Raw genomic sequence first — 20504 nt, 5'->3', positions numbered from 1 at the left:
TGGGCTCGTCCCCCAGATCCAGAGGAAGGGGAAACAATAAATCCACCAACTACACCCACAATTATTAGGAGTTGTTCTCTTTTTTTTTATATATTTTTGGAGATTACGTGTGTTTTATGTCTCCTTTTGAGTAAGTTGTCATCCCTGTAAGTGGACATTTTGTACTCAATCACTAAAGCCTTTGTATCCTCTCTTTTTATCTTTCTGATAATATCCATAGGAGGGTGTCCCCACTGAAATTTTCCAATAAGAGTAAACTTGAATTTTTCCGTCAGAATAGAAATTTCTGAGTCAGAGAAAAAGATTGCTTCTTTTCCACCTTTTCTACTCCCCTTCTTAATAAAAGGACAATCATCAGTACCCTCTCGAGATTCCTTATAACTTGAGGGGAATCCCACTGCGGACTCCACTTATAGTGGCTGAAGACATGTGTTGATCCAACTAACAGTGGTTGAAGACTACACCAGGATTTTCTCCAAGAAATATCTTAATATCGAAAGCAAATCAATGAAGTTACTCAAGTGGTCTCTTAATTTCGACCCAAATCATGAAACTCCCACTATACCGATATGGTTTAGTTTACCTGGTCTCAAGCTACATTTTTTTCACCATAAGGTTCTCTACTCTATTGGGGACATCTTTGGGGATGCTTTGAAGCTAGATCTGCCTACTTTCAACCTAACCAGACCCTCGGTGACCAAAATACTTGTGGAAAAAGATATTATTTTACCTGATGTTACTGAAGTCTGGCTGGGCACAACCTATAATGGTTATTGGCAATAAATTGTCATGGAGCACAGACCCCCATATTGTACCCACTATAAGATGTTTGGTCATGTTCTTGATGGTTCAAGTGAATAAGGATGGGTCTAACCCTACTGGTGTGGACATTTAAGTTCCACCTGAGGATGATACTATCAGACATGAGGTGTCTGTTGCCCTTGAGGATCTCCCCCATGAAACTGTTGTTACTGCTACTGCGAGTGATGAGATGCTGGCACCTACAAAATCCATACAAAACAATATTGATGGACTCTTACCTATAAATGATGGAGTTCAGACCGATAATAAGGAGAGCCTCACAGCTCCAATTCTTCAAGAAGTATCCGGTGTAGCGGGAACTCATACTTCACATATTCCAGAACCTACTGTGGGTACTACTGTTGGTATTTCTTCAGCTCTACCCCATCAGGTTGATTCTCCGGAGGAGGAATGACAGGTTTACACTTCCAGGAGGAAGAAGAAGAATGGAGATCTACTAGAGCTCAGGAGTCTTATGGATGATACTTTGGTTACTACGGGTAATGGTCAGCACCTTACCAATCTGCTAGCTGGATCCCTACCGAGAACTAGAGCCAGAGGCAAGTCTAGATTGGGATGACCCACACTTTTTCAGCGACTGTGTGGTTTTTTTTCTCTTTTATTTCTATATGTACCCATCTTTTACTTTTTTTTTATGTGTTGTACCGTATGGGTTAGGTGTTTAGGCCCACCCATACAAACATATCTGTATTTTTATCTTTAATATATTAGCCCTTGGGCTTTTTCAAAAAAAAAAAAAATATATATATATATATATATATAAACCACTAGATTCTTCATTAAAAACATGTTACATGAAGTCTAATTTTTTTAAATGGTAGACTAGCCATTTCTTCCCCTTCTTGCATATGTGTATGTGTGATTACTTTTGGGGGTTAGTCCGGAGTTTTTGAATTCACCGCTATTTGCATTTTTTTCTTTAAATTTCAAAAAATCATTTGAATTTGTACATTATATATTGATGTAGGGAGTCTTTATTATTTACCGACTCGAGAAAAGCGAGCCTATTCATGGCCAAACTACTAAAATATTATTTTTAAGAAAATAAATTCTATAACCAATCAATGAAATAGGAAAAAAAATGAAACAAGCGAATACGTGTACAGATGTTGAGAAATACAGTATGATAAGAATTATAGTTTAGTTTTTATTTTCTATTAAATGTAAATTTTAAATATGAATAAACTATTATAAATATGAGTTTTATGATATAGAATGTCTCTTTTGTGCTTTGGATTTTATTTTGTTATGAAATGAGACTGTTAGATAGTTTTTTCTCTGTCCGACCAATAGTTCACACCTTGATAATTCTAGGTTCCTAGGTCGAGGCATGAAATGACGAGAAGCACACATTATAGGTATGCCAATAATAACAATATGCCTAATGTGTGAGAAAGATATGCTGTGAGCATCAATCAAAGAGGTAGCAACAAGGGCACAAGGGGGAAAGAAAGGCCATTGGTAGCACCGACAAGAGGTTATATAGGCTATGATACAAAAATCATTGAATAAATCAGCAATAAGAAGGGAGTGAACCAAAACCAAACAGATCATAGGAACTGCACACAACAATAACCATGAGAAGTTAGGATGAAGATGCATATAAGATATCATTCAAGGGAGAGATTCAAGACCAACAATGAAACATAAATAAGAGAGACAGATAGGATTGGTGCTCCATTGACGTAGGAGCCTTTGACATGAGGCGTGAGAGCTTCTCCTGCTTTGATCAAGTGATTCACGCGCGCGGGATCATCGTGATACTAGTGCTTGGACTAACTAGTCCAGACAAGAGGGAAATCGACCGGCTTCGTCCTTTGGATTGGGCACCTCCTTTCTATTGTAGGCCCATCCTAATTATCTAAGGCTAATATATGTAATTCCTGTGTTTAGGTTTTTACTTTTTGCTTGTTAACTGTTAATATAGTCGTTGACTTCTGGTGTTCCCCTTCTAGGGCTACATAAGAAGACAAGAAAGTGCTCTTGCTGTAACTCGTCCGAGGTGGTGTCGTTTCCCAAGGTTCAAATGGCGCTTCAGCTGTAGGTCAATCCTGAGGAGATATTTATCATCGATTTTCCATTCTCTGTAACCCTCCATCGCCGCCGCCACCGCCACCACAACAACACACTTGTCTTTTTCCAACTTCAGTTGCCAGCCGTCAGCTGCCAACTGCCACCTTGCTGCCACTCATTCCAGGCACCCCTCTTTGATGTTTAGCCAAGCACCTTCGTTGTTGCAACCCAGAAAAATTCCTCCCTTTGTTGTCCCGCAAATCCACGCATTCCCGACCCCTGTTGACATCATTTCCGCTCGCTGCCACCACCCCGTACAACTGTTCTTGGCAATTTTTTGCTATTCCAGCCGCCCAACCAGTCATTTCCCTCATTCCAGCTTGCTGCCATTTCCGCAACTCCTCCCTTTTGTTGTTGTCATCCTCCTCCCATGTTGCTGCAACCCAGTACCGCCCTTTCCAGCCGTTTCGTTGTTGTCCCGCCCCTCCTCTTTGCTGCCGCCACCATTTCAACCTTCCATCCTTGCTGCCAGCACCCCGGGCAAACCTTCCACATCACTCCTTGCTATTTTCTTGTTGTCCGACAGCCGGGAAATAACCACCTTGTTGTTTTCTGCTTACCAACCACCTTTTCCACTCCCGCACCACCTCCTAAATCCTCGCTGACCACCAACACCATCTTTGTGATAAACTTTAGTTGTGTTTTCCTGTGTCTGTTGTAGTATTTTTACTTTCAAATGTGTTGGTTGTAACCTTCTATTTGCATTGAGCAAAAATATTTATTTTTCCTCTTGTGATTTGGGTTAACATCAATATCATCCATCAAACACAATGAAGGAATTATACTACATCAATATGCTTGAAAAACAAGCTCTCTTTTCCTTCCAAGTCTCATCCTCATCTTTATTACCATTATCCAAAATTGCCTACAAAATATTTGTTTATCATTTATAGTACTCCAACTACTGAAACAGCATGAGAAGAATAACCAACTAGCACAGTCTTTCAGGAAAACTAGCATCCATTAAAAAAATAATAATAATTTCAAAAAAAAAAATCATGAAGGATCAAACTTACTATTCTTTAAAGGGATTGGTGGAAAAAGGAGAGTGATGATGGATTTGAGAGCTGGTTTAGGCATTATCAAAAACTTACATCATTAAATTTCTTCGCAAGATCAGGAGTGATGATGGCTATTGATTCTGCAAACTGCTTCGCAGCAAGAAGATCCTTTCTAAGTTGTTCAGTTTCTTCCTTACCTGATGAAAAAATAATGGAAATCAGCATGATTGCCAAAAAAAAATATATATTTTTTTTAAAGGGCCAAGTAGATAAGGCACTCGTCAAATGGGAATTATTAAACATAGATCTCCTAGATTTAAATATTAAGCATATTTTTCACAACGGTAAACTTAATTCAGGTATGATATATTCAAGCAACCATGAAGATTAGCAGGCATTTCACCAATACATTTCAACACTTTGTATTTGCAACAGTTGATGACCATATGTAAATAGCACCATATAGAACAAACAAGTGAATAAAGAAGGCGAACTTGTTATTTAACATCAACTGTAAGGGCCAAAGTGCACATTCTTGAATGAATTTGAGCTACTTCATATATAAAGAAGAGTATACACAGGCCCAATTTATCTCAACTTATAAATAAGAGTGAAAAAAACATGTTTGAAACACATCAAAAGAATAAAGACTTCCAACTCCATAGCTTTATAAGTGTTTTGGTATCCATGCTGCTAGGTCTAATCTTTCAACTTCCAGGAATAAGAAAACGTCTTTTGACATTGTTGTAACTCACAATTTTCATAGTGTTGAGCAGCTTGAATAGCAAACTTCTCGTGTTTCTTGACATCAACTTCCATTTCCCTTATCTAAGACATAATCAATGGAAACGGAGTTCAATAGAATACAAATATAAGAGGGGAAAGAAAACTGATCACAGTATTCAAATAATTAATTTACAGAAACAGAGAATTACATGTACATAGGTAAGTAAGAGAAAATTCAATACTGACGCTAAAGCCCAAAGGATAACATAAATAAAAGGTTTAGGATAATAATGAAGATGCTAAAAATCATAATAAATACAACATGCATCAAATAACATATCATGCTAGAATCCAAAGGAAAGCACACAAAAAACTAGACAATCAACAAATTATAGGGGGCTGAACTGCTATTCACAATAAATGTTAAGAGCCACCTAATACTAACATTAAAAGAAGACATCAAATTGAGTGCAAAAAACAATAAATGACAGTTATTTCAGTAAGTCTCATAGCTTTTACAATAATATCTAATGAAAAAAAGGATAATGAGGCTAATCAAGCATCACTTAAAAATAATTAATTTTAATTAACTGGTTTTCTTCTTGGAATTGTATAAATCCATCTAATCACACAAATTTCAAAGCAGTGCATGATGTGGGCTTTGAAAATTTACACCCAGCTCTCCTAGGTGAGTTTTTTTACTTTATGGGTCAAATTTTTAAAAAGCATAATAGATTTTAGATATGATGGTACCCAAAAAATTTGTCCTCTTCTTACGATGCCTTTAAGATCTGGTTAGGAGTTTTTCACACAAACCCCTATGATTAATTTCTCAAAATGACAAAAGAGAACTTTCTATTAAGGCTATTCATTAGGCACTAACTGCTTAGAATATAATAACAACAATTTAGTTTTAGATTAGGAAAATTCACCATCTTTAACTTAAAGAGAGAGTGGTGCGAGAAATGATGAAAAATCCAATTAACATCTAATAGTTCCATGTCACAATGGACTTTGGTCCAACAAGATCAAAGCAAATAGCCGATCAAGCTTGACCAAATAATCTTTGTTGGTAGCTATGAATTGCATCATCCAAGGGGAATCCTATTGAAGCTCTATCAAGTGTATCCCGTAATTCACAACTAATAGAGTCCGAGCCATTGAAAAACATTAGAAAATTGGTTGTAACCATAATAAAATAGTGTCACATTGAGGTGAACCATCAAGTTAGAGTATCCTAGTATTACCAACTTATTTTGTGGTGTCATGTAAGGGTAAAATCAAATGGTCAAATAACATATGTTACGTCATCACTGACATGAAATCTTTTTGATATTGACTATAAAAATATGTTTGTTACAACATTAGCTTTTTATAAGCTAAGACAAATGTTTAAACTTATCACCTTCTTTGATAGTCACCACAGTTGAAGACACCAATAGGAGTACACCGCAAAGAGTTGAGAAAATTGGTTTGGATAAGGATAAAGCGACCCCCAGTGAAGATGTCGATTATAGTGTTCGCCAGAAAATGCTTCAAATACCACGGATTTGGGCATATAACCTCCAACTGTCCGACGAGCAGAGTTGTATCGTTTACCAAACAGGACATCGTTTGAGAGGTTATCTAGGAGCAGGAAGCTGAGAAACAGGGTGGGTATCAGCCTCCATTGATGAGGAAGAAGCACTTGTGGTTCGACGGGTTATGCGTGTTAAAGACACGAGGGATCTGCAGTGGCTTCACCACAACAATTTCTACACCTGCTGCACAGTGAACGGAAATGTATGCAGCTTATTATCGACGACAATAGCAGTAAGAATGTGGCATCGACTCCGACGTTAGAGAAACTAGGACTCACGACTCAGAGGCATTCACTCATGTGGCTGAAGAAGAAAATAAGGTCAACGTAGACCAACAATGCCTAGTAGAGTTTTTAACAGGGGGTTAGCTGCAGAACCAGGTACAATGATATGGTCCCCATAGACTCCTGCCACCTTCTGCTAGGAAGACCGTGGCAATTTGACTAGAAGATTCAACATAATGGATTCAGAAACATGTATTCCTTCACCAAAAACGACAAACGCCTCATTCTACTTCCTTCGGTAGCACCCGAGGAGACAGAAGCCCTTACTAGGGAGTAGCAGAACCAGTTTTAATGACAATCGATTTTCTACCACCATAGCCACCACCATGTAAGAGATTTCAGTCCCAAGAAATTGAACCAAGATGGAGGTACGCTCGCAAGTGCTTTGAGATGTAGCACAGTCAACAGTGGAATCCAGGTGCTTTCAGGATTAAAGACAAGGAACCAGAAGTTTAGATAGATGAGGTCGAAGCTCCCAACTTCGGGAGACTGATGCAGGGCCAGGGGGAGGACTGGCCTGGGCTTGGTCCAGCCTGGTTGGACCGGTCGATCCTCAAAAGAGGGGGGCCACTGTCCTCTCCTTCCTCTTCTCTCCTTCCTCTTCCCGCCTTTCCTTTTCCCACATTTTCTTTTTCTTTCTTTACCTTCTTTTCTTACTTTACTTCATTGGCCCTTTCTGATTTAACTCATTTCCTAAATTCTGAGATCTAATTTTATTCTCCCTTTTTATTTTAAAAACATTTCCTAAAATCTAAAATCTGATTTAATTTCCATTCTTATCATACAATGTCTTTTCTAAAATTTAAAATCTAAAATCTGATTATGTTCTCCTTCTTTGTTTAAGTGTTTTCTAAATAGGTAGTCTTTATAAATAAGAGATGATGTGCTTGGAGCTAGGGGTCTTGTTTTTTATATTTGGTATATTCCTTTCAAGGGTTGTATCCAACGTCGATGTAGCGCTCCGATTGTCCCTCGTTCGGGGTGGAGATCGTCTCCACGAGTCTGAGAGGTGCTCCGGCTGTAGCCCGAATCCACAGAGATATTTAACTATCCATCCACCCTCCCTATCATTGTCCACCGCTTCTCAGCCCTACAACAGACCATCACACCTCTCCTGCTCTCCTACAGGCCTTCATCGATCTCCATGCATCTTCCTTGCAAGCCGCAGGCACCTCTGCCCTTCCTAGCTCTTCCAACTGCTTCTTGACCATCCTATCAGTTGCCCCACGTCCTCCTCCAGTCGCCACTGATCTCCCTGCAGCTTCCTTCAAAGCCGAAGCCACCTCAGTCCCTTCCTAGCTCTTCCAGCTGCTCTCGGCCATCTGGCCCACTGCCCCTCTTCCTCCTCCAGCCGCCGCCTCTCCTCCCTGCATCTTCCCTGCAGGCCACAGTTAGTTACACTCTGGATTCCAGCCATCGACGACTTCTCCACTTCCTTCAACTACTGTTTGACGTCTTTACAGTGACTTGGCACCTTCATCCAACCTTCAACTGCAACACTTTTAATAACTGCGATCTGGACTCTTGAATCAACTGAGTAGGCGAAACTTCTTCATTTTTTAAAATACTCTCTTCTTCTAAAATCTTGGATCAAACCACATGCCTAAATTAACATAATTCCTAATTAGAGTTAACTTAAATTTTTAGTTTTATAGATATTAAAATTTTCTTATAATTATTGTATTTGCTCTTTCATCAAGATTTCATTAATTAAACCTAAACATTGGCTCTGATACCACTTTTATCATGACTCGGTCTGAGGCTTCGAAATAAACAAGGCGTGTACAGACGATCAGATGGTTAAAACTTTCTATAACTAATATTTAAATACTGAAAATATTACTAAGAAAAAATATAAGTAGTACAATTAAATTTATCTCATTAATGGTTGTCCGCGCATTATATAAACATTTCTTCTATCGCTTATCTTTTAAATCACTTAATTAAACATTAATAATTAATTCAAAACAGCAGTGAGTTAAGAAGGTTAGTGAATACTCATTCTCTTAAACAACACTAACAATGAAAAAGAAATAATATGAATTTCAATTACGTTTTTAATTAGTATAATAACATTTGATAATTTTATGATCACGATATTTCATAACATTTAATATGTTTTACCATAACAATAACATGTCTATCATTTTATATTTATACAAATATTACATAAGCACCGTCTAAAACTGTGTTAAACTAAAATGCATCAATATCAATATCCATTTCTATTTATATGCATGGATAACTGCAAGTACCATAAAGTGGTAAACTTCATCATAGCCAAACAAGCACATGCAAATATACTATCACAAACACTATCTAGTAATGATTATTTCATTTGCATTTGTTTATAAGTTAAAATACTTGCACAAGAGTCAATATCTATGATAATTTAAACAATGTTCCGTACACATCATTCCTATAATATAAACAAAAATTCAACAAAATCATAAATTATAGGTGTACAATGCTATAAATACAATAGTAACTTTAAATGTATTTGGTCAAGAAGAAATAAAATATTACTATAGCTTAAAAATATGAGTACTCACTACATTAACATGTGACTTGCTTTTTTCATATTTTCAATCTTTTATTTTGATTTCATCTTCTTTAAATTGATATCTATAAGAATATTCACAATAATAATTAAATGCTTAAGTGACCATTATATGCATACAACAACGCTCAATTATTTGATTTAATATATACAAATTCATTTAAAGCCTAACATCTTAATTTCAATTTATTTTATAGTTATCTTTATTTAATTTATAGATGTGTGTGTGCGCCAATACACACACACACATATTAGTTCTGACGCTAAAATAACTCTGAATTAAAAATTTACCTTACGCTTACCTCGATCCTCTAAGCCACACATACACGCGCCTGCTCGTCTTCTCTCCTTAGAGCACAACAGCTCTACCTTAAGTTACAGCTCGATTCATCTTCGATCCCTCACAAAGCCGCACAAAACTCCCTCCTTCGCTTCTCCTGCTCGAATGTAAGGAGTTCAACAACGCCTCCTTCCGCACAAAATTGTGACGCCCCTTTTTACTCTATCACGTCGGAGGCTTGAAGTTTCTTTTATTGCACATGATATGCTCGCAAGACTCCTCCATCGATTTGATTGCACGAGACATTCTCAGTTGTCCTTCCCAACAAGAGGTTATTGTTTGCACGTGAAGTGCATGTTTAGTTAGGCTTTGACATCCCACTTTAACCCTCGCTTGTTATTGACGTTGATACTCCTGCAAGCTTCGTCCACCTACTTTGTTGTCAGCCGACATCGTCGCCTTTGGCTACGAGAAAGCCCTGGCTCGCACTCGTCGGTCTCCTGCCTTTGTCTCGTGTTGATTTATAGAACAAATTAACCCTTTCGTTTTCCCAACTGCTCCCTATATGCATCTCTCTTCAACTCTTTCGAGAAGATGAAATGAGGCATTACAAAAAGACGAGCTTGAAGTGAGCTTAGAGAAAAGCAATCATAAGACTAACCCAGGTAAGATATTCAATTGCTAAAAAAGGAAATAAATTGTTTGTGGGCCTGATGCCTATTATTGCTTATTAATACATACTATTGTTTGTGTGTTGTATTTAGAAAGTCTTTCATATTGAGCATACCTATCACTGTCAACCTCATTTAATGATGCAAATGAACACCTACATAATTTCAATTTATACCATTTCATAAAATTGCAATAATAAGAACAATTTTTTTTTATTATTAACTATCATATTGTATTTCTTGCATAAGTTAATAATGTGCTTGTTGATTTTACATTTAGGTTAAAAAATAAATACATATGAAAATAGTTTTAACAGATAAAGTCAATAAAAGAAGGTCATATAATTATGATAGGCTGATAAAAATGCTTATGATCTGTGCAGGGAAGACGAGAGTTCTGATAAAGCAAGCCTTGACAGAAAACCGATTGAATTTCTGGCTGTTGAAATTGAGGTTGGAGCACACCAAATGGTACAAGGGGGGTCATATATAAAACAAAATGTTGCAATAACTAACCTTCATCAGCAGTTGTATGGCCTATGGATTGGGTGACAATCTAATAAAATAAAATTTATCAAAAATCTATACATAGAATATGACTCATAAGACAAAAATTGGGGATAAACATGAAAATAAAAGTATATTGAAATAATAGTTTAATTTTTTTTAACTATTGCTTTATATATTGCATTTAAATCATGTTTATTGTATCATTAAGTAATTAAGCATATTTATTAGATTAATGCTGCTATTCATGTTAGTTTCTGACTAACATACATGTTATTCCTTTCTTGTATATTGAAACTTATTTTAGCTTTGATTATCTCATTGACTATGCAGCTTAACCAATGTGATTATGTTGCTTTTCGAGAAGGGCTAAAGAGATAATAAATTGTTAGCAAGGTGATTTTGTTTTTATATAATATCTTTTAAAATTTTGGATGATTATAGAAGATTTTTAAGATGCCAATGATTTCATATTTAAGTATTTTAGAAGCTTTGTACCATTGCTTGAGGAATTCTTTATGTATGCTTCCCTAATTATGTTTAATATCAAAGAATTAATTGATGAATTCAGTGCAACGATTTGCTCGTAATGCTTTGATATGTTAAATTTTGTCAATGATCGAACTTCAATATATGAATTGAGTGTCATTTGATGAGTAAGATCAAACAAGGGAGAGGGACAAGGAAAGGATGAAGTAATGAAAAAAGAAGTCATTGCTAGTAGTAACAACTTGTCACGATCCATTGGTTTAATGCCGAATCCATGTCTTGAAATTTGGCGTAATAGAGGAGACAAATTAGTTGATGAATACAATTCGTGATGTGATGAAGGTCAAAGAAAATTAAATCTGATTAAATCGCCTCCTTTATTACACCACTAGTTGACTGGAGGGTTTGACTTGAGTATGGCATATTTCCTCAAATTGATAAAATATAGAACTACTCATAATCACAAAAGAATTTTGTTAAGGCTTTGAGCATAGGAGAAAAGATGTAAGAGAGTCATTAATATTTCAAAGGGAAGAAAGTAGAAGATGGTATATTTGAGGAAGGAATCAAATCAGAAATAAATCAACATCGATTATTTATTAAAATTTTCTCATCTTATACTTAGTTTACATTGTTTAAAACAGATTATCTTCTTAATTTTTCCCTCTTCTTTAATTTTAATTTTACTTTAATTTTAAAAGAAGGGTTTGCCCAGCTTTTCATGAAAAAATCCACAAGTAATTGATTTCTTTTTCTTATCATATGTTTTCATCATCCATTTTTATTGCAATATTTCCATTTAACAGTCAATATATACATCTCCTTTTTAGAAGATTCAGAAATAATGCAAGTGCTCTGTAATGATTTCCGCATCTACTTACAGAACCGAAAACATATGATAAGAAACTTATCAATATATACAACTCCTTTTTAGAAGATGCACAAATAATGCACTGCTCTGGAATGGTTTCCAAATCTACTTGGAGAACCAGGATCCAGTCTAACTTCAAGGCCACGCAACTGTGGATAGAGTTACAGTAAATAAATGGTGGAATGCTGGAAAGATGAGACTCGGAAAAATAAATGGACAAACAGGATTCATGCGCTTGATCGACATAAGCAAAAAGAATTGATGGATAATCTTATAGTGATGATAAATTTGTTAGCTGATGCTGCGGTTACAAGATAAATAGCTAATATGGTGAGCTTCATGAAAAATTTCAAAAAATAACAGAGACACCATGAAAAATACAACTAAATATAGTGTTAAGAGGTGGAATATATTATAGGATTAAGAATAAGTAAAAACCTTAGCATCAAGTTCAATGTAAGTCATTTGTTTCTCTGCCAAGCTTAATTTTAAAACAATGGCTTCAACAAGAAACTCCTGGAACAAAACAGTAAAAATATATCAGCACATTCGAAGAGAAACAAAACCAAAATCCAAAATTCAAACACTAATCTCCAAGTTCCAGTAATCACTTCCATTATAACCATTGAGATTCAAAATGTCAGCCAGTTTCTGGATGAACTTGACCTTGATTTCATTAGCCAGTCCAAAACGCTTTTCATCTAGTTGGAAAGCCTGATCAACAAGCTTCCTTACATTTGACTCTATATCTTCCTCTTTACTCAGGGACTCCAATTTCCTTCTCCTTTGGTCTGCAAATTAAACAAGAACATCAAAATGTATAAATAAGAAATATAAGTATAAAGAAAAACTAATGCCGAACATGGCAGACATACCTATACAATTTTCCATTTCACGTCGTTTCTTTTTCTCAAGATTTACTTTACGAATAATCTCCTCCTGTAAATAATTAAAGATATGCTTCCGGTATGATAGGTCATTTCTTTCAAAAGTGTAGAATGCTCAGATCAAAGACATGATTGCATCAATTTTTAACTTAGAAAAAAAACAAACCCGTTGACGATGTAATTTAGCAGCTTCATCCTCCAGCTGTCTCTGCTCAGCTTGAAGAGTTTTAACGCTTTCCTCAATATTAGTAATGTCAGATTCAATTTCAACTTTTTGACACCTTAGACTTTCCACATCAGCAGCATCCACACCTGTAGATAGGCAATTCATAAGAATGAAAATCATGACAAGGAAAAAAAAAGCATATGCTACAAATAAAATAAACTTCAAAATTAATGCAAATATGCTGCTAATAAAATATACTCTGCATAAAAAGGCGAGAAGAGCGCACTGGCTCCATGATAGCTGAAACATGACCACCATATCTGGAAATCGACCAACGATAATGACTTTCTGGGGTCCAGAGATCAGATATTCCTAAACTTGATACCTCATCAGCTCTTTTATCAGTTTCATGATCACCTATGTACTGAAGAAATTCAAATGATTGGACACACAAAACAATATGAAAACATTAAGGCCTGATATTGTATATTTGTTAAGCCCGTAGAATGCTCACAAAGATTGGAAAGTGTCAAATTTGACATACCGAATGGTCCAATGCAGCTTGACTGATCAAGACATCCTTTACAGCATGAGGAGAGCTAAAAATTTGATCAAGGCGGGAAGAAATACCAAGCTCCATCATCTATGCAAGAAAGCTAAATCAACAGTTACAAAATATTAAGCCACAAGGGCCACCGTGCTTTCAAAAAACTGCAATTATTTTGGACATGATTACCTCCCGAGTCATTTCAAATTGGGATCTGTTAACGCTTCTTTCTCCAACATAATTTAAAACGGGTACATCGTACTTTTTCAGGTTATGAACCAAGAAATCTCTGTCAGAGGGATCTTGCGTAACAAAAGACTGCAATTGAGACATAACCACATGTTAGCCTCACATCGGAGTACAGCAACCAAAACACCAAACTACAAAAACAAAAACAAAAACAATTAATTGACACCACTACCAAAAATAAGCAACAAAAGTTGCGGGGAAAAGCTTTGTTTCCTTTTCAGGTTCAATAACTTCAACATAGTAGGAAAATTTAAATTCACTAAGATCAGAAAGGCTGAAGGAGCTTTTGAGCCTCAGAATCTCTGCTAAATGAATGAAAAACTGCAGGAGTCAATAAATGCACTCTTAAAAAAGATTTTCTTCTTCTTTTGCATCGGACTTGTCTTGTCTAACAGGAATTTAGGCATATAAATGGTAAGGCAATTTTAAGAAAAACAGCTCCCGATCAAGAGACCAGAATATCGTCATACTGCTCGTAACTACAACTTTAAAAAAAAGGATAAATTTAAAAAAAAGAACCTTTGAATTAGGACTAGTAACAAATACATCCTCTACTACAAACATTTCACCTTTGTTCACTCCAGGATCTAAGTCGACGACGTCGTCTGTTCGTCTGGATCGCTCGGCTACTTCAACAATTCATCTGGTTAGCCTGTTTGCTTCGTTAGATGCACTGTTTGGCTCCCTATGAATCTTGTGGTAGCCTCATCTATAGGCTTTTCCCGGCTCCTCTTCCCTGCAGTTGTATCTCTTACTGCAGGCCCTTCCCCATTCTCCTTAGTCGTCAGAACTCTCCCTTCCTATAGTCGGGATCCTCATGCTATAGACCCTCCTCTGGAATCCCTTCAGCAAATCTGCAGGCCCTCCTTCGAAGCCCCACCTCTTTTTTCCTAGTATAGAAATACTCCCTACAGGATCTCATATGTTCAATTTTTGCCGCCGGAATCTTCCTAGCAGCACATCCTCCTCCGCAGGATTCTCTCTACAGGCACCTTCGTTGGAAATCTCTTGTCCTGCAACTACAGAAGTAACAACAGTGATAGTAAGCAACAACAACATCGATAGCCAATTTTCCTCATTTCCTACAACAGTCGTTCCTTTAGATGCAAACCCAGCAGTCAATTCCCTTCATGTAACCAACAACCGCCCTAAATACATATATGGTTTATGATCAAGTATGGGATGAAGATGATAAGTTCAACTACAGATGTTAATTCTAAACAAAACACCAACCTGGTGGCACACCAAGGAAATATATCCATCTCTCTACTTGTCAGTAATGGGAGATTTAGAGTTTGGATCATAGATCCAAAAGCCTCTGATCAAATGACTGGAGATATCAATGATCTAGTTAACTATCAAAAGGCTTGTACATCTAGATCGGTCAGACTTATAGATGGATTGCACACAAAAAAAGCTGGAAAAGAAGATGTGGAGCTCTCTGAAGATCTTACTATTTTCTCTGTTTTATATGTTCCATGGTTGTATTATAATTTGATTTCAATTAACAAGCTCACTCATGGCATATATAATATAACTAAATTCCTTGCAAACACTTGTGAATATTAGGTGGTAGAGTAAGGGAGGGTAATTGACAGTGCTGAAATACATCAAAACTTATAACGATCTCAAGAAAAAACACTCCAAACACAAATGATCCCACCTCTATTTTTATCTCAAATTTCTAAGATTGTTAAGCATGTCTGCCAAAAAGCATATCATGTGATGGCATTCTTGCATAGGTCATCCTAATTTCAATTATAATGCAAAGTTGTATCCTTATTTGGTTATCAATAAAAAATCTAGCTCTCATCAATGTGAGATTAGTCAACAAACACACTAGAAATGAAATAATTATCTCATAATCCAGTACAAATCTTCACACTTTTTTTCCATTATCCATAGTCATATTTGGGAACCTTTAAAGGTGAAAATCATAAGCAGTTCTAGATGGCTCGTCTCATACATTGACAATCATACTAGAACTACTAAGGTATTCCAAATGAAGAAGAAATCTAAAACAACTCATATCTTCCAAATCTTTCATTATATGATTCAAACTCCATTCCAATGCAAATATTAAATCCTGAAAACTGATAATACAAAGAAATATTTCAGTTTCATCCTTGAGCCTTATCTTTCAAAAAAAAATGGAATCATCATTGTAAGTTCATGTATTAATACCCCACAACAAAATGGAATAGCTGAAATAAAAAATAAGCATCTCCTTCACATATCTCACTAAATTATGATTTCTCATTAAGTTCCAAAATATTTTTGAAAGAAAACAGTTCTTATTGCAACATACCATATCAATCGAATGTCGGGTGGAATAGCTCTAATTTCGACTGTCTCGCAAGGGGTTGAACATGAAAATGATGGAATATAATGATCCAATCGTTGCCTTCCCAACTAGCTCTAATCGAGACTGTATTGTGAGGGTTCCATCACGAAGACAAATGTATTGGGCAACCCTTGAAGTATGCATATTGCAATAAACATAACAAAAGAATTACAAAATGGTACAAAAAAGGGCGTAACCTGTCGAAACATGGGCTCGGTCAAAATTGACAAAGGGAAAAAAAAATGTGAGCTATCAATATTCCTCACAAAAAAACTACCATGTAAGGTTTTTTGTGCACAAGTATAAGAAATTATAATTTTCTTTCTATTTATCTGTTGAATCAAAACCTGTTTTAATGATGTCAGGAAAGAGAGGTCCTCCATATCTTGTGGTGGCCTTCTCCAAATGTTAGCAATCTTTGCTTGTTGAAGCGAAGCAATAATAGTTTGGTTCTCACTTTCAATAATGACACCCTTGACTTCATACATCCACGGTTCCACATAGTGCTTGATTGAAGAGATCGACATGGGTTCAACATGAGCACTATCCAATGTTCAATAAGATGGCCGACCGCAAGGATAAAGTCGACTTTTAGATCTTTAATAGCAATGCCAATGCCGCCCATATAAGAAGGAAGAAGAGTCCCGTCAATACTAATTTTGAGCCAACAGATGGGGAGGGGGGATTGTAAAGTGGGGTTTGCCTGGTTGGTGTCTCATTGCTCCTTGAGCTGAAGTTTGTGCGTCTAGGTCAGAGCTTCGAGAGTAGTGGAGGCAAAAACAATTTGAGTGTCGAAGGCCCGACCATGCTCTTTTGCATTCTAGCACGTCAACATTGACACACCACCTTGCAATAAATGGCGAGGTTAGTAGCATTTTTGTTGTCAAGTTTAGTGAGCAACTGTATGGTCTCAAGGGTTATGTGAAAATTTAGGATAGGAATGCCCCATTGCTGCAATTTTTGTTTAACTTCAACATAAAACTTGCATTTAGTGGTAATATGGTTAATAATATCCTCTTGGACATTTCGACCCCAAGGGCAAAGCATATCATCAATGAAACCTCTTCTAAACCGCAAGCTCCCCGAGGGTGATTCTCCATCAGAAGAGTCATTCACGCGGTGAATTATGAGTTTCATAAGCTTGCCGTACAAATTTTGGTTGCTTACCAAAGTGGCCTCATAAGAGACGACAGCTATGTTCTTACCTGTAAATGTATGAATGAGCCCCCACATAATCTTCCTACATTTGATTATGAAGGGGGATTTGAGTGACTTTGTTGCCCAAATCCTTACTGAAGCATATTCGAATCTTGTCGGCATTCTATACCGGAGCATTTAGGATTGAGCGAACCCTAGAGGGGCAGGAGAGAAGCTACTGCTTATCATAACGGCAAAACCCAAGTACAAGTCGACTCCGATACCATGTAAGTTTTGAGAGAGGAAAAATAATTATTTCCTCATTTTATTTCATAAAGAAATTGTTTAAAGGATAAATAGCAGAGGAAGGCCACCCGATTAGATAAGCCAGAAATTCAACCATAAATTCCTCATGCTAGAATAAGGAAACAAACATCACAAAAAACAGAAAATTCTAAAAGAGGAAAAAACTACGACAAAATACTAAAAAATGAAATTCTAAAAAATCTGACAAATTTTAATACGTGAAGCATATGATTCGTAGGCTGAATATTAAAAAAAAAAATCAAATTGAGCATATCATTAGCACCTGATGTTACCAAAAAAGTTACTGCATATTTTATATGATCAGCAGTTTTAAAAATAAAAAAATTTTGAAATTATTTTATAACATGATGCATAATAAAAGACATTGATGTAAACCTCCACGTCATGTTTTATCTAGATATATGTTGATATGAGCTAACTATAACAGAAGCATAAAAATCAATGTAAAATTTTTTAAAAAGGTTTATGGCAATGCTAAGGAGAAGAAGTCAAGAGGAGTCCACGGAAAATCATAATATATAGAATAAGTTGGCAAATGATGAAGACCTACATAAAGAAAGATAAAGGTCAAAAGAGGGTTCCAAACTCTCCATTCCAAAATTTTAAGTATTAAAATCCAGCTTAAAATTTAGGGGTAGTCAACGAGCTGGGTGTGACCTAAAAATTTGAACAGACATTATATGACACTTCTAATGCTATGAATACTGCAAGAATGAGAAAGAAATAAAATAAAAAACAAATGATTTCATGCCAACAATTAACTATTTTATGCATTAAATTTTAACATGTAAAAAATCCATTTTATTTTTTTTGCAAATAGATATATTTACTTCTTATGATTTTATTTTAAGTATGTGATTATTAAAGCTTATTTTGCTTCAAAATTAATCCACTAATAACTCGTATCCATCATTAACATGTTAATTCAAAATATCGACATACATTTTATTATTTATTTCTTGTATTTTAGATCCTACATTTGAATTATTTATCCCACTAAGCTTTCAGCTCAAAAGATATTACATCAATTATATTTCAGGAAAAAAAAAGAACAAGCGAGGCCATAATCAGGGGATCAAATTTTGTATTGTATCGTTGAGTGTTGATAAAAAAATTTGGAATAAAAGAAGTGATGTTCAAAATGTACATAAAAGAGTTCTAATATATATAATTGTTTTATTTCATGATTTCATAAAATGAAAGATTCCGTACTAATGATTATGATGAATCTATCCTGATTATGAAAAAATAATTATGTTCTATCACGTTCTAAGTAGATTATGTATATACTCGCTCGATCCTGATTAATTAAATTAGAATAGGTGTTGACAGAAAATATGTCTACTAGATTTCTGGCCTCTATTATACCATATGCTTGACTGAGATGAGGGTCAAAATAAGCCATCAGACATGCAATATAATAAACCATCAAGTTTTGTATAAAATTTCATTTTTTAATACAACTGGAGGAGCATAGGCGACATTTACATTTATAATATCCTCATAAAATAACCCATATCATTAGTCTAACACTAACCATATAAAGTATTTCAAGAAAGACATGCAAGATTGCACATAGATCTACAAGGAAACAAAATGCAGAGGTCGGCTTACCTTCCAAATATAATTAGGTACATGATTCTCCAAATAGGTAGCATGAACTCCATTGGGGACTTTAACCTAAAAATTTAGCCACAAATAAAGGTCACCGATCTCCTCCTTTTACTATTAAAATAATAGGAAAAACATGGAAACTAACTCAGCGTACCTCCAAAATAACAGGACCATACACCTCTTTCTTCAACTCACGACGGTTTTCTTGCAGCCAATCATAAGCCTCAAATATTTTATCTGCACCAGAATTTTTCAATGCTTGAAGAAGTTTGGTGCTTTCATTGTTCATCTCCTTCAACCTAAATTTACACCATTGATTGCAGAGTACAATAACTAGAAAGGAACTCGCGTAACAAGATTAGAAGAGAACGTCACCTGTCCAAGCACCTCTTCAAGGACATTTTCTTCTGATTGAGAAAGTTTCCCTTCTCTGTCCGCTGCAATTTAATTTGATTCGCATTCATTTCTAGCTCCAATATTTGACAACCTAGATTTTCCTGCTCTCACAAAAAACAAGAATTTTCTTAAAAGATTATAAACCACAATAAATGGGTAGAGCTTCACAAACAGCGAACTCACATTTGAAACTAACAATCTTCTCACAAGATAAATTAAATATTCAATTTTTCAAAGGAAATAAATGTAAAATGACCTCAATCAACAAGTAAATATGAGAAAAAATTTTAACACGTCACATTTACAGAAATCTACATCGTCATCAGCTGAAGAAGCAAAGGCATTCCTCATACAGCTATAAAACCTAATTCAAACGGTTCAACATTCATTTCTTTTAAGAGATGCCAGCATTAATCAAGTGCTCAATTCACGAGGCTTCCAAAATAGCAGGGGTCTGAGGAGGTAATGATGTACTTCGCTTTACTCCTGCATGGAAGAAATGTTGTTGCAGTGGTTAAATCTACAATTTCCAAATCCAAGTGGAGGCAACCTAGACATTGTTGTTGGCCAAAAAACAAACGATATGTTCGGTACTATTTCTTATTTGTATAAATCTTTTAAATAGCTTTTAATTAAATTGGCATTGCTCACCCCTTTTTTTCAAAAAGCTTTATCCTTAGTTTTGGTTTTTACCCAAGTGATGCCTCATTGTCCTTGTGTTGAGCATGTTTAATTTGTCGCAATCTATTTTTAACTACATTAGACCATCTTACAAACAGTTGCTACTGAAATTATCTTTCCTACTGCAACATCACATCCATTAAATCATTCACATATTTGAAAGAATCTGTTTGCACCCAGGTCCCATTTTGTTGCCCCAACATCAGTTCCATATTACAAAATTTTGCCATTTAAATGATTAAAAAAATATCCTTAAAAATACACAACTTTTCAACAAGCTCTAATGTTTATA

General features: G+C 35.6%; 1 protein-coding gene across 3 annotated transcripts in view; it reads right to left on the bottom strand.

Annotated features, from left to right (window-relative positions):
• Positions 1-20504, bottom strand: part of LOC110018083 (structural maintenance of chromosomes protein 5) — a 111993-nt gene that overhangs the window by 31349 nt on the left and 60140 nt on the right. For all 3 annotated transcript variants that reach the window (XM_020715308.1, XM_020715309.1, XM_020715310.1), the window contains 12 exons: positions 19511-19632; positions 19290-19434; positions 19136-19201; positions 13654-13782; positions 13462-13560; positions 13176-13341; positions 12918-13063; positions 12740-12803; positions 12531-12655; positions 12303-12380; positions 4652-4724; positions 3990-4093 (listed from right to left, as the gene is read on the bottom strand). In XM_020715308.1, the coding sequence (XP_020570967.1) occupies positions 3990-4093; positions 4652-4724; positions 12303-12380; positions 12531-12655; positions 12740-12803; positions 12918-13063; positions 13176-13341; positions 13462-13560; positions 13654-13782; positions 19136-19201; positions 19290-19434; positions 19511-19632 (1317 nt within the window). The remainder of the gene's footprint in view (positions 1-3989; positions 4094-4651; positions 4725-12302; positions 12381-12530; positions 12656-12739; positions 12804-12917; positions 13064-13175; positions 13342-13461; positions 13561-13653; positions 13783-19135; positions 19202-19289; positions 19435-19510; positions 19633-20504) is intronic.

The sequence above is a fragment of the Phalaenopsis equestris genome, unplaced genomic scaffold, assembly GCF_001263595.1.
Source record: "Phalaenopsis equestris unplaced genomic scaffold, ASM126359v1 Scaffold000002, whole genome shotgun sequence".
Taxonomy (NCBI): domain Eukaryota; kingdom Viridiplantae; phylum Streptophyta; class Magnoliopsida; order Asparagales; family Orchidaceae; genus Phalaenopsis; species Phalaenopsis equestris.
This window is presented reverse-complemented; position numbering and strand designations above follow the sequence as displayed.